Below are 14,867 nucleotides of genomic sequence, written 5' to 3' on the forward strand. Positions count from 1 at the left end.
TTTCTATGGCTGTTTAGTCTCCAACATTTTGAATTTCTCTGAGAATCTGTATTTCTATAAGAAACTTTTACCTACTACCAGTAGGCAACAATGTTGCACAACTTTACAGAAGCATCTTAAAAAATATGAAGTTATAAATGGAATACTATCTTATAAGAGTGGATAGCATCCATACAATGGACCAAAACAGCCACGTATGATTTTTCAAACAGAGCACATGAAATAAACACTGACAAATAATTAATAATTCATTGATTTTTGGAACTGTATTCAGATGTGTTTATAAAGATGTGAAAAAATTTAACAATTACCTGATCGCACATGATAGCTATCACAAAAATTCCAAAAAGAAGACTCTCAATAACTAGGATCACAGAATGTATTCTGAAATAACAAAAATTATGTTATGAGCAAGTCTTTTAGTCACTCAATTTGTAAAAATATATATTAATCAGTTGGAATAAAAATGTGAATATGCAAAGCACATGTTTTACAACAATCTAAACACTTTTTGTATATTTCCAGTGTTCTTTCACCAATAGCTACTAAAAAAAGGTAATAAAAAATGACTAAAATTTAAATATTTGTATACTGTCCCTGTAGGTTATTCCTAATGACCGTTTCTTTCTCAGAAAGTGAATTAATATTTTTTTTAAATCATATGAAACTACATTACTTATTAAATGTATAATTTATTTTCAAATTTCAAAAATACAATAATGGTTAAATGCAAACAACATATACAACTTTACTTAAGAAATTATTTAGAAAAACATAATATAACATAAAAAAATGGTTACAGATTACATAAAACACCATAAAATATAAAATTACTCTCAAATGTATGAAAGAAAGCAATTAGGCTGTAGAATTTATCCATTTTCTCTATTTAAGTATCATTTATGGAAAACACTTACCACCAGATACAAATTCAGAAATTCCTTTAAGTTACACAGTATATTACTTAAACTGACTAGTATCCCCTATTACATTATATTTTAAAATAAGTAAGTATAATACAGAAACCGTACAACTGCAGAAAAGTTATAAAAAACACTAACAATGCAAGAAAAGAGTACACAATTCTAAAGGTTCCTTTTTAGAAAAACAAATTTTTTAAGAAGTACATTTCTAATTTTTTATTGTCTTCACAATGCATTTAAGAAACCACTTATTCTATTAATACATGCTACTTAAAACACTTCTGATATAGTAAATTTAGCATTTCCCAACTGTTACATACCAGAGTGCATTTATGACATCTTTCAAACATTTAATTTAAAAGTTCAATGTTTAGCACAATTGACATTTTTCACATTGCCAAACTTTTAAATTGAATTCATTTTCACTAAATATTCACAAACAAAAATTAATAATAAATAAACACAAGGTAAACTTACACTCTATGCTGCTTAAATATGATTTCATGATTGCAATCTCTGCATTCTCTGGTCCATGAAAGAGCAACCATGGCCACTGTATAAATACTAGCCAAACCTGGCAGTAAATTCGAGGAAAATGTGAATAAACCACTTTATTGGTAAATACTTGTAAAGATCACTTAACAAAAAATAAAAGATTTTGATAAAATACTCCATTCATTATCAATATTAACTTCATATGAAAATAAAAAGTTTAATATACTATTTTATTTATAATCAATGCTGATATGATATGAAAAAAAGATACAGATACTTAGAGCAGCTGAAAAATAAAAAGATTCATTAACAGTGACTTTGGAAGAAAAAAAAGATTTTAATAAAGTGCTGTATTTGTAATCAATGTTGTAGAAAAAACACAAGATTTGTATAAACTTTGTTTTTAATTAATGGTGAATTAGCCAGAAAAAAAATTAAAAATTTAATATATCATTTTATTCATAATACTTGTTAACTTTATTGAAATATGTATTATGGATAATCAATATTGATTCATTCTGTGCACATGTAGTTAAATAGTTGGTTGTAAGTAGTCCAATAGTTGGATGATGGTAATTAGAAATACTCAGTAAATTCAATTTTATATACAGCAAAAAAGGTGCAAGAAGTTACATAAATATCCAATGTTTGTTTGTTTGTTTTGAATTTTGCGCAAAGCTACACGAGAGCTATCTGTGCTAGCTGTTCCTAATCTAGCAGCATAAGTCTAGAGGGAAGGCAGCTATTATCACCACCCACCGCCAGCTGTTGGGCTACTCTTTTACCAACAAATAGTGGGAATGACCGTCACATTATAATGCCCCCACGGCTGAAAGGGCGAGCATGTTTGGTGGATGGAGATAATATCCAATGAAATCATTAAAACAAACAATAATCAATCCAACAGTTTTAGCTTATTCAATCAATTACAGAATTTAAATTAATAACAGTATAGAGCAGTGGTTAAAAAATTTTTTGTGATGCAAACCATTACCTAAAAACATCATTTTTGTTATGATTCTATATTAAAATAATCCCAAGAAATTGTAGTAATGATAATAATAATGCTTCATAACCTTTTCATAATTAAAACATATGGTGATACAACAACATACTTCATTACTAAATTATAAAAATTATGTTATGTTGGTTTAAAGATGTGAAAGAATAACTGTAGCTTAGTTATACTTTTGTTTCATCATGCACAGTTTCTCCAAGCTCAATTGTAGTCATAGTTCTGTTTCCACATCGTTTGGGCAAACACTACTTTATTTTGTGTTGTCCCATAAGGAAAATCCCAATTTGCATAGGTATTAAGATGTGATGCTGTATAAATAATTATCATGATATATTTAATTGTTATTGGGTGAAATATAACAGAAAAATAATACATTTTCTAGAATGCTTGTTCCATCAAAAGAGAGCCAAAGGCCACCTGGAAGGGTCACCCATTTTAACCACTTGCACCACTATAGTGTGTTGTCTTTCAGTAGATACTAAAATTATGTCGCATAAGTGATGTTTACCTTCAGAGTTACTATTACTGATTTACAACAATAGATGGCATCAACGCATTAATACATTATATTGTAATTAGTCGATGATCTAGAGTGAAGGCGGAGCCTACGTACAAGTACTATCCCTATTGTATGGATAAGGTCTCACATGACATGTATGTAACTAATTCTTCTTATTAGAACACGTATGCTATTACAAATGTTTCTCAACAATTGGTCAAGCTAATATTTAAGAATGCATACAAGCCAATCATAGCACCCACAGAAACATAAAACTAGTAACAATAAATATTGATAGCCGCTAATAAACAACACAGACAGATTGCTAATCCTCAAGTTTATCAGTGATCTACAGAGAATTGTTCAGTAATATTTAGTATTCTTGATTTCATAACAATATGATCTGTATTATCTGAAGTATAAGTTTGGGTTGTTTTATAGATTTATCTTTGTAGTGTGTATTGTTCTTTATGACAGATATACCTCACATGCAAATTAAATATTATATAGTAAAGCTATATTTAGAGTATTAGATCTGAATTATTTTCTAAATTTTCTTAACTGAGTATACCAAAAATAAATGAAGTAAAAATAAAAATTCTAATTATTTTCTGATGTTTAGTTCAACGATATGTGAGCCTACACAGCTTCACTAGCACAGAAAATGCTGTTCAGACATTTTGTTGTGAATATAATAAACCTATATTTCGAGATGGACCTTATAATAAATAACCAAAACGCTTCAAGTGAAGAAAGTTAGCGTAAAATACATTGTGCATGAAAAGTATTGCTTGGTAAGCCATTATGCAACACAGTTTGTTACTATGTAGAAAACGAAGCCTACGTTCACAGTTCCTTCTTAGCCGTATTCATACATGCCACTTACAAAACATAGAGTTCTCATGCAATAAAAATTACCATTTTTTTTATATTGTATATATAATTACATATGTAAAAATGCCAACTTTGTCTGCATAGTGAGATCACCCACCCTGATTTGTAATATCGGTTTCATTTTACATATTACAGGAAAGCTATCACCCCTCGGACTGAGATCTAATTGTAAATGTTCCATTCTTCACACTGACAGGTCAAGTAATCTGCCTGAGGCAAGTTACAACTACATCGCTTAATTAGTAGTGAGCCATTGGAAACCAACACGATTATAGATGAACTAAAATGGATCAATTGCCAAGATATATATATAAAACTACACTTCTTGAGAACTAATGAAACTTAGCAAACAACACATAATTACAATTACATAAAACATGACAAAAATCCAAAGACATATTTACAACTATGATTTCAAAATGCAGGAATATTCATAACTACTTAATAAGCTGTTTTAGAAAACCACTTGCTAGTTTTCTGTGAGGATTTCAATAGTGAAAATATTTGGAAGATATTTGTGAACTGAAGATAAATAATATAAAGCTATAAGCACATGTAACATCTTTACATATAAATAGTTTGTATGATTGTGTAAAAAAAATTTTACATTTATAATTCATTATAAATAGCAATTTGCAATATTTTTTTGCATTCTTGACCGTAAACTGAAAAATAAGTGGTCCCATACCAAAAGCATTTCCACCTGATTTCAAATATATATATGTGTAAAACTTGACACGTGACTGTCATAACAACAGGGGTCGAGTATTTCTACCGTAACAGCCAAAGGAACGCTCCAGGAGATAGGGAGCACAGTGTTGGAAGAAACAATTACAAATACTTCTTATTTAGAAGTTTCATATGGTAAATAAATAAGTTTCTAGGAAAAGCCCAGCTGACCTCACAAAAACTAGTCAAATTCGAAACTGATCAAAAGTCAGAAAAGTTGCAATTTTATGTGATTATTTTTAAATAAAATATTATTTGTAATAATAAAACGAAATAACTTCAGAATACTGAAAGTATTTATAAACTATTTTCCTAATGTATTTTTTAATATTCTTTATATTACTTAAGGAGAACTAACATAAATCCAAATTGTTTGTGAGGTTGAACTATGTAACTTTGTAAAAAGGCAGATATTTTGTTAACTTTTATTTACACTAAAAATACTTCCATTTGAAAAAAACAACAACAACAAACATTCCTAATGTAAAGGATGATTCATAATATAAATACATAAAAATATAATTTGCTTGAAGACGCATACACAATAACAAATGGAAATCACAAGGCTGATGATGCCTTAATATCTCAAACAAAACATGACAAATATGAAAACGAAGGTTCAAATAAAAATGTTTGGAAGATTGTTTATATATATATATATATATTTTTCTTCACTTCCATCTTCTTTTGGCCTCAAGAACATAGTTTGGTTCTCTTAAAACCATGCTTCTTGTCATTCTTGGATCTATTATTTTTGGCAATAGCACGTGAAAAATAAAACTGATCCAGTTTAGGGAGCATCTTTTCAATCCAAATATTGTTATCTCGAGTGATTCGTTAGATATTTACATCGAGAGGTGTCTAAATAATGAAATCAAAAAATTTTTTACCAGTTATATGAAGTTGACCCTGCACCTGGTAATAATATGTATGTGTATCTTTCAGTTTCAAAGTATTATCAAGTAAAGTACAACAGAAATCTTTAATTGATAGTGCAGCCTGTAAAGGAGTAATTTCTTTAGCTTTTAGCGGGCACTTCAAAAATACCATCCGACTCTACAATAGCATCTGGGGAGACTGCCAAGTATCCTTTCTCCATGTCCACAAATAGGCCACACTCCTGTACTTTGTTTCCAGTTTTAGTGGAGTAATCAAGTAGGGCATTTTTTTCGTTCTTTTGCCATACTCTATTGCAGGTGTAGAGAAAGAAGAACTGTATAAAATTCTCTTCACTTTGAAGCTGCATGACGTAGTATCCCTCATCTTGCAAATGTCTCCAAAGTAAGAAGTTGTAAGTCGTTGTTTCCTTTCTGTTCTCCATAAAGAGTTGTTGTACTGACCTTATGTTTTTTTTGTTTTTTTTTCAATTTCAATTTGTTGTTCTTTTGTAACGTGTAGTTTTTTTTAGCAAATCATTTTTCAGTTCTATGAACTCTGAATCTGGGAGATCAGGCTGTTCTGACTCAGACCCATAATCCTTCTTTCCACTGTTATCCACAAATAGAAGTTTCTTGGATTTCCAGTGATTCTCTTTTGCCTCAGGAGCTAAAAGTCTTTTTGCAAACCATCATCCTTCGAGTCTGAATTTTAGCTGTATATTTCTTTAACAGTGCAGATGGACTTTTTATGATACTGGATTTGGACTGTCGTTATGTCAGTAAAACGTGCGCATGCCATGAATCACGAGAATAATTATGCACTCTTTAGGCTACAACACAGCATAACATATGAATTTCAAATGCAAGAAATTAAAATATTTGTTACTCTTAATTTTGGTTTTATTTATTCTTGAAACAGAACACCTAATGACTTCAATTCAAACCTTCTGAGAGCCCATTAGCAATCAACCCACACTTTGGAAAATTCTTGTATAAGGACTCAAGTAGATGGATCAGAGAAATAACAACTCCAACTGAGTTATATTCTATTTTGTCATTCCATTTCCAGGATCATAAGTGTATAGCTTCAGTGTGTTGAATTCAACCATAGAAGATGCACTTGGTTTATCTTGAACAAGGTATAACAAGGGTATATTTATTGCAATGAGGTAACAACAGTATATTTTTAGAATAAAATGAACATAATGAATTCTAAATATTTTTTTAATTATTTACATTTGTTGAAGAATATTCTCAAACACATTGTTGACTATGTAATGTTTTCAAAAGAGAAAATAAGTAAACACAAAGAAAAACAAAATGCAGGAATGAAAATACTTAGATCAAAAGAAAAATAGTTAAAAAGGTTTAAAACATGTGGAAAGGAAACATGCCACCAACAGAAGTAGTCTTGAATGCAGAGATATTCAGAAACTATCAATACTAGCATGGCTGGTATGAACACTTATGACAGACCCAGAAAGAAAATATACAAGCTTGAGTTGCAAGGTTCACTTCATTTATATTTTCTTTCTGGGTATAATAACAATGGTTATTATAATGAAGAAACTGGGTAATATAACAAAATTGGTGAGAAGGATGATTAAGATTAAAATCTTTACAACAAGAACTTGAAGAGAGAACCTCTTACTAACAGGGCTACTGCTCTTCCATTGAGCTAACCAAAAGTACAAGCTGTCCCCATCAATTTTCACCCATAAGGCTTTGTACTAAGAGTCTGCTCACAATATCATATTATGATCAGATACTACTAACCATATTAAATTCTATTAATAAACAATGAAATGGCAATTTCTAACATTAAATTTTATGTAAAAAAGTCAGTAAGTATGTATGGTAGACCTCATATTATACTGACTTTTTAATATAAACTTTAATGAAATTTGTCCTATCATTTTAGTGGTAGGATATTGGGTCTTTTTAACCAAAGGTCCTAGAGCTTCTTTGCACTTACTGGCTTGTTTTCATGTAAAATTTATTGGTGATTAACTAGCTGAAATAGTGAATGATATTTTCTATGAAATAATTTCTGTTGACAAGTAGATGCTTTATAACTTAGATGGGATGACACAGTGCAAGTACAATAACATTTTAGATTCATGTCCTTTAGTTTCAAATTGTTATAGTTATTGAAAAAAATAAAAATTCGGATGAGCATTTCACTATAAAAGCAATTTGCAATAATATATGCATCATCTTTGAGTCAAAAAAATTTCTTTCTCGTCTGTTATCTTTGTATAATCTGATCATCTAGCAGGTGTATCATGCAGAACGTAAAACAGGGTTTTCAAATGTTTTTCAAGGTCCCATCCTACAAAGGATGTCATATAATATCCTTGTCTTGTGCACTATGCCTCATATAAAACCTGTATATAAAAGTCTATTAGAAGTTCCAATAACTGCAATACAACCAAAAATTATACTGGAAATTTTATTTCACAAAAGAGCACTAAGTAATTTCATTTTGAAGCTCTAGCCATGTATCACACCACAGGAAAGTAACTGAAAATGGGCAATTCCATATAACACAGGTAAGTTAACATGCAGTTACATTTACGTAAAACTTAAAAAGAAGAAAGAGTAGTTTGGTGGAATTCTGTATTTTTCAGGATATACCCAACACACTTCTGTTAGTGATTACTGGATGAAAAAAATAAAAAAGACAAAAAAAATTTCCCTAACTTTAGGCATTTTTTCCCTAACTGTATACACCCTGCTAGAGTGATATTATACTTGCAATAGTTGTCTCCCACCAATTTCTTTCCTTCTCACAATGAAAATACTTAACTAAATTGCATGAATCTCAGAAAAACTTAGTAATTAGTATCTAGTTATCACTTTAAAAAATTGTTTCTAGCATTTTTTTATGTTGAGCAATTTCAAAATAATATCTAAAACACTGTTTTGAAAAAACATTAGATATACTTCCTTTCATCTTATATTTTTTTATTGTTGATCCAAAAGTACCATTTTATGTATATAATCAATTTCAACCTTATCGATATTAACATATTTCTTTTTACACTTCATTTTGTCAATTGCATAAGTCACCAGTTACGACTTCTGGCTATAAACTGTAAAAACATGGAAAAAACTAATAAAAATATATTGGTGACTTATGACCTAAGTTGTCACAATATAATTTGCTAATAATATTCTTGATCAAAATAAATTATTTCTAATAAATACAGCTTTATTTCAACAAATAATTACTTATATTTTACTTATCTACTTTGTTTGAATATGATCAACTTAACAACAATATTCATTGTTGTTGATGTTGAATTTCACACACAGCTATTCGAGGGCTATCTGAGCCAGCCATCCCTAATTTTGAAGTGAAAGACTAGAGGAAAAGCAGCTATTCAACAACACTAACTAACTGAATAGTGGGAATTGACTGTTACTTTTATAACATACACATGGCTCCAAAGTGCAGAAAATGATATATTTTTCCAGTGGTGATGTGGCACGGAACATAGAACCTTGTATCCACAGTCTGGCATACTAACCACTGGTCCACATTTGGCTTATAATATTCTTTAAGAAAAATTGTCTCATCAAAATATTTTGCTGTCACCTTCTGTACTCTCTAAATGTAACTAGGGTTGTCTGATATTTTGTCATAAACGAAAATTGCCATAGATTTCAAACAAATATAGCTGAACACAAGAACATGTCCAGGAATAAAAATAATATCTAAAGAAACTGTAAAAAAATTCCATGTTCTATGTCTTTTTTTCTCAAAACTTCTAAACTCTGTTGTTGTTTTCTACAGAAGCTAACTCTAATCATCTTCCCACAAAAGTCAACATTTTCTTATGCTGAAAATGTATTTCCAATAGTTACTAATCTTTTCTCACACAAACTTATCTTCATCTTTATTTTGCCCTTTAAGCATTGCTAAAAAAAGTTTTACTATCAGTGCACCAGTTTGTACACCCCATCAATTTTGTGTCATTTTTGAACATGTAAGTATCATGTATTGTACCCCTTATATAGGCACAACTAGCTCCCCATGCTATTCCCACTTAGTCCTCACTTTTGAGAATTGGCAAGATCTAAAAGAAGAACACCGACAGTGGGCAGAAAGAGTGGGAATTGTCTGAGATAGAACATAGATAGAACATTGAATTAAGTGTTACTAGTTGGAATGATATGTAAAGTACAAACTATATAAACATACCAAGTTGACAAAGTACTCATTAATATCAAACTGACAAAACATTGAAATTTCTCTAGTCTACAAAGTACGTAATAATGATGAACATGTAAGTTGACTAAAATTACTTAGAAAACAATGTAATAATCAATATCTAACAGACAAAAAATTTAAATTAACTTAGACAATAAAGAACACACAATTATTTAACTTACCAAAGTCAGAGCACTGATGATGTGAAATACTTAATTCTCCCATGTGTAAAGAAGGATAAAGCCACACAAAGGGCATATGAGCCAAACCCACCACAGGTATTGCAACCAGGTGGGAGGTGTACAAGTCAAAAACTTACCACTGATCCACTGGGAGATCTGGAAGCAATAGGAAGAAAGAGGAGGAGAACAAACCTCCACCAAAGTGAACAAGATGGAAGCACAACAACAGGAGCAATAAAAAGAAAAGTAGCAAAATCACTCTCATCTCGAAAATGCGTTGACTGTCAACCTGAATAATCAGATGTAGAAAAAAAAAAGGTGTGGAAAGTGAAACATTCCGAAGAGGTGTAGTGTGTGACAAACCAAAATAAGAAGATGCCATAAAAAGAGAGTCCAAATTGGCTTCTCTTTGATTGTATTTTTCCTCAGCAACATTTTTTGGTTGAAAAGAAGAAGAAATTACCAGCTGGACATATGAATCTAGCTCCCTGCGAATTAAGGTCTTTGCAGATAATGTTGAACCAGATTCAGGGAAGTCATATCAGTAGCGTTGCTGACTGTAACAAGAACTACCGAAAACTACATTGAATCGCAAATTCATATAAAAAAGAAACAAATGCAAAAAAAAACTAAAAAATCATTGAAACGAGTACATGCAAGTACAGTAACAGTTGAAAAAACTGAAATGGCAAATAAGCATAATCATTAATGGTAGCACATACTACATTCAAGTACAGTAACTGTTGAAAAAAAACTGAAATGGCAAATAAGCACAATCATTAACGGTAGCACATACAAAAAAACAGGTGTCTAAACTAAGCTGTATCGATCAAGAAAGTGACGAATGAGCAGGAATAGCAGAAGGAGCTAGTTGTGCTAATATAGGTGGCACAATACTATTGGTGGAGAGTAGTCACATGATATTTACATGTTCAAAAATGGTGTGAAATTGGTGGGATATATATATTGGTGTGCTGAGCACAAAAACTTTTTAGGAATGCTCAGAGGGCAGAAAAAAGATTGAGATAGCTAACTTGTAGACCCTGTAGTAAGAAAAATAAAACATTTTTGTATCTTTAAGTGGACTGGACTTTCTAATCCAAAAGAATCTGACCAACATTATTTTCATTATGGGTCATTACACAAGTAATTTATCAACTTTTTTTTGTTGCAAGGAACGAGTACATCTACTACATTTATAATATTTACAAAAAATAGGTATACACTCTTTATAACTTTCATATGCTTTTCCAATTTCTAAAAGTGCCTAGTCTATTATGTTTCTTTAAAATTTGATTCTGTTCACTATTCTACTAATCGGTCAAGTTTTAATTTCTCCTACGGCACAATTTCCATTTTAGTTTAAATACATGCACTAATTATTCTGTAGTAGTTATAGATACACAGTAGAATTCTTATGTTATTATATGAAACTTTAAAAATCATACAGTTAACAAGAATGTATGTTTGTAATTCGTAACAAAATTACTTTGAAACAACTTGCACAACCTATAATATAAGTTAATAACATTACTTACTTACAAGTACATATAACAGACAGAAACATACCTACATAGAGAAGGAACTGGATGAAGTATTTTTGGTTGAACTCCCCAACACAGTTGTTAATCCTACACACAAAACAATAAAGTATAAACATTTTAACAATTATATTAGTCACTTATCTGTAGATATAAAGTTAAGGAAAAATATAGTGTAATTCATATAATTCTGTGTCTTGTAATGCATATACAAAAATATAGGGAACATTTTTTTAAAACAACAGAACAGTGCCTACAAATTTATAGATTTTTAACATGTATTGTTTATACAAATTTCTGATGAAACTGCTTTACAAAAGATAATCACAGCATATTACATGTACTTTTAAGAAAGTTGTTTTTTTAAACCTTTCAGCATTTTAACTTCATAGTATGACTCATATGGGTATAAATGGCATTAACTCTCTCAACATAGGATAGGTCAGATTGACCGAGCTCATAACCACTTTGTACTCATTACAGTTTCCATACTATAACTTTTAATACAGTATGTGTATCTTCACAAAATATGACAGACTTTTAGTAAACATCACATGTTGTTTGCACACAAAAACCAGTTTTTTTAATGAAATATTTTTACTAAAGATTTGTCTGTGTATATATATCAAATCTTTTTTTTTTTGACTAGTCTGTGTGCAGAGTGAATTTTCAATTATAATTAAAAATACTTTTCTTTGTCTCAAAATTTTCAAACTTCATTTGTGTAACCTTCAAAACCTCCTAAATAAATAGAAAACTTTTTTCAGTAAAGCTTTATATTTTATCTGTCATTACCTCTACTCTAACAATATATTTGATTCTTCAGCCAGTAGACAAATCATTAAAGTAAAATGAAAAGTTGTAAAATCAGAAATAAAATGGGCAGCTATGCTCTTTTGTCTTTATTATTGGTCAAGAAGTTTCAAACTATTTCTCTTAAGAGCTTGAGCTGCTAAACATTTCAGATACATTTTCTGTGTTTATTTTATCATCAACAACTGAAGTAGAAATCTGATGAAAATAAAACAACAAATCACCACTTGTGTCATTAGACTGCTTATGTGACACTGTAATACAATACTCTCGAGAGCAACAAAGCACACACAAAGAAATAAGCCAACTTGACCCCTGCTCCAAGAACATGATGTGGAATTTATTAGCTTATGTATCCTACAGTGTTTATAATAAGAATTCTCCAGAGTAATAAGATTGCACTTTGAATCTGTGAAAACATTTATTATATGGTTTGGAGCTGATCCAATAAACATTGCAAGTGTTTGAGCACTGGTTATCCTTCTGGAATGTTTGGAATCTAGCAGTATACCATATAAGAATACAAATATGTTATTTGTGCACATGGTTATAAAATCAATGGGGTGGGAGGTTCTTATTTTATATTCTAGTTTGCTTATATCTCAAATTCAAGTTTCTATTTTGTTAGCCACTATACACAATAAGACAATAGGAAGTGCTATGTGAGAAACAAAAATTGATATTTACCATTTTTTCTTTAAATTTCCTTTTAAATTAGGAAATTAAAACATATATAATATTAAAATTTGAATTATAAACTGTGTTTTGATGTCAATTCCATTGATACAAGAAAAAGTAAAGTTATTTAATAAAATTTTGAAATTACCTCTGTAAAAAATCATGACATGCACTTTTTAACCTGCCTGCAGTGAAAGGGTTAATATAAAAAAAAAGGTTAGCACAGGTATAGTATATCCAAGACAGATAAACAATACATAAAATGTAAATGAAATGCAGAAACATATTTTAAGTATTCACAGAATACACATGTAAGAGAAAAAAACAACACTGAAATTAATGCAATCACTAAACAAAGGAAGAAATTTAAAAGTATCCATTATAAAATGTGGCACTAAAAGTGGAACAAACAACAACAACCATGAAAAGCAAGGGAAATTAGATTGGGGTATTCCGATTTTATAGTTTTATCTCATGTTTTACAAGGGTGGACACTACACTTCCACATATGATCTATATGTAATTGTGTTAAAACCATTATTTTGCATATTTCAAAATATGTACTAATACAATTTGCTACAACTTAAAATTATAATATGAATGACTTACTGTTTATCAATCCATTTTCAATAGAAGATTAAAATTAAATGAAACTTTGAAAACTGTTTAATGCTATTAGGAATTGATCACTGGCAAACGCACCTTCAAACTTTTTGTGTACACAAATCTGATCATAGTTTCTTTCAGACAATGTTCTGTAGGACAATTAATGATTTGCTTTCACAAGTAAAACATATTATTTGAATGAAACAGTTATTATAAACAATAATTTACTTTTATTGTCCTACAACTAAATATAATAAATGAATGACTTATTGTTTAATTTTACTATTAGTTAAAATACCAAACTGCACAGAACTTTCAGACTGTCTGACACTAAGATACTATTAGTAAATCACACACATATAATTTGGACGAAGATGTTTAAGAAATACAAAGGTTAAATTGAAGTTGCTACATTGGAATTACCAGTAGGCAGCACCAATAATTATAAGTTATCAAACATTAGTCTTGATCAACTTAAAAAATGATCAGTTGCTGCTATAAATAATAACTATGACCTTTGCTGTGCTAAGGCTATAGTAATAGCATTAGCATTATTCAGAAATTACCCAAAATATAATAGTATTAGAAATCAACAATGACCACTATTCACACATATATCTAAAGACTTGCATACTTCGTCTAATATTCCAGAAGAACCTTGTCGATATAGAAGATATGTCTAAACTTGAATGTCATCTAAATGTTCAAGTACATGTAGTATCAATGGAAAATTTCAACTGTGTAATATATAATGGTCCATCATGCCCAAACAAAATACACCTATGGTACTATGATCATCATTCCAATGTTATAATATCAATAAAAGGTTTTCATGGGGTAAATTATTACTGTTCAGAAAGTGACAAGGCATTTGGGCATTTATATAAAGAACATTATTCTGAAAATTATAATGTTTGTTATAGTAATGAATGCTCAAAAGGTCAACCAACAGTTCTGATTGTAACAGATTTTGTAAATCTGCAGAAGGTTACAACAGACATAAATAAATCAAAGAATGGTAAACAAACGATATCTTCATGTGATGATTTTTATCAGTGTAAAAACTGTTTTGTGTCATTATTGACAGAAGAAGCATAATCTAGAATTTCATTGATGTGGCAAAATCATATTTATAGGATATAAATCATATGTCTTAACCCTTTTGAGACAGGCCACAGGTGAAAGGTCATGTCATCTCTTTGTTTTATTGAAGTACTATTTCATGAATTTATGTCAATAAGTTTGGTATAAAACTGTAGGTTATAATTCATATTTTAGAACTATACATTACTCAATTTGTTAATTTAAAAGTAAATATTACAAAGCACAGATAAACATTGATTTTTGTGTGTCACGTGGTATGTTGAATACAGCACTGCTTCAAATTAGACGTTT

General features: G+C 29.9%; 1 protein-coding gene across 1 annotated transcript in view; it reads right to left on the bottom strand.

Moving 5' to 3' along the window:
* Window positions 1-311: 311 nt before the first annotated feature.
* Window positions 312-14,867, bottom strand: part of LOC106475104 (palmitoyltransferase ZDHHC7-like) — a gene marked incomplete at its 3' end in the record, with an annotated part of 21,945 nt that continues 7,389 nt past the window's right edge. Inside the window, exons 2-4 of the mRNA XM_022379310.1 lie at window positions 11,404-11,465; window positions 1,401-1,497; window positions 312-384 (exon numbers count right to left, since the gene is read on the bottom strand). Of these exons, the coding sequence (XP_022235018.1) occupies window positions 312-384; window positions 1,401-1,497; window positions 11,404-11,465 (232 nt within the window). The remainder of the gene's footprint in view (window positions 385-1,400; window positions 1,498-11,403; window positions 11,466-14,867) is intronic.

Source organism: Limulus polyphemus, unplaced genomic scaffold (genome assembly GCF_000517525.1).
Source record: "Limulus polyphemus unplaced genomic scaffold, Limulus_polyphemus-2.1.2 Scaffold8091, whole genome shotgun sequence".
NCBI classification, from domain to species: Eukaryota; Metazoa; Arthropoda; class Merostomata; order Xiphosura; family Limulidae; genus Limulus; species Limulus polyphemus.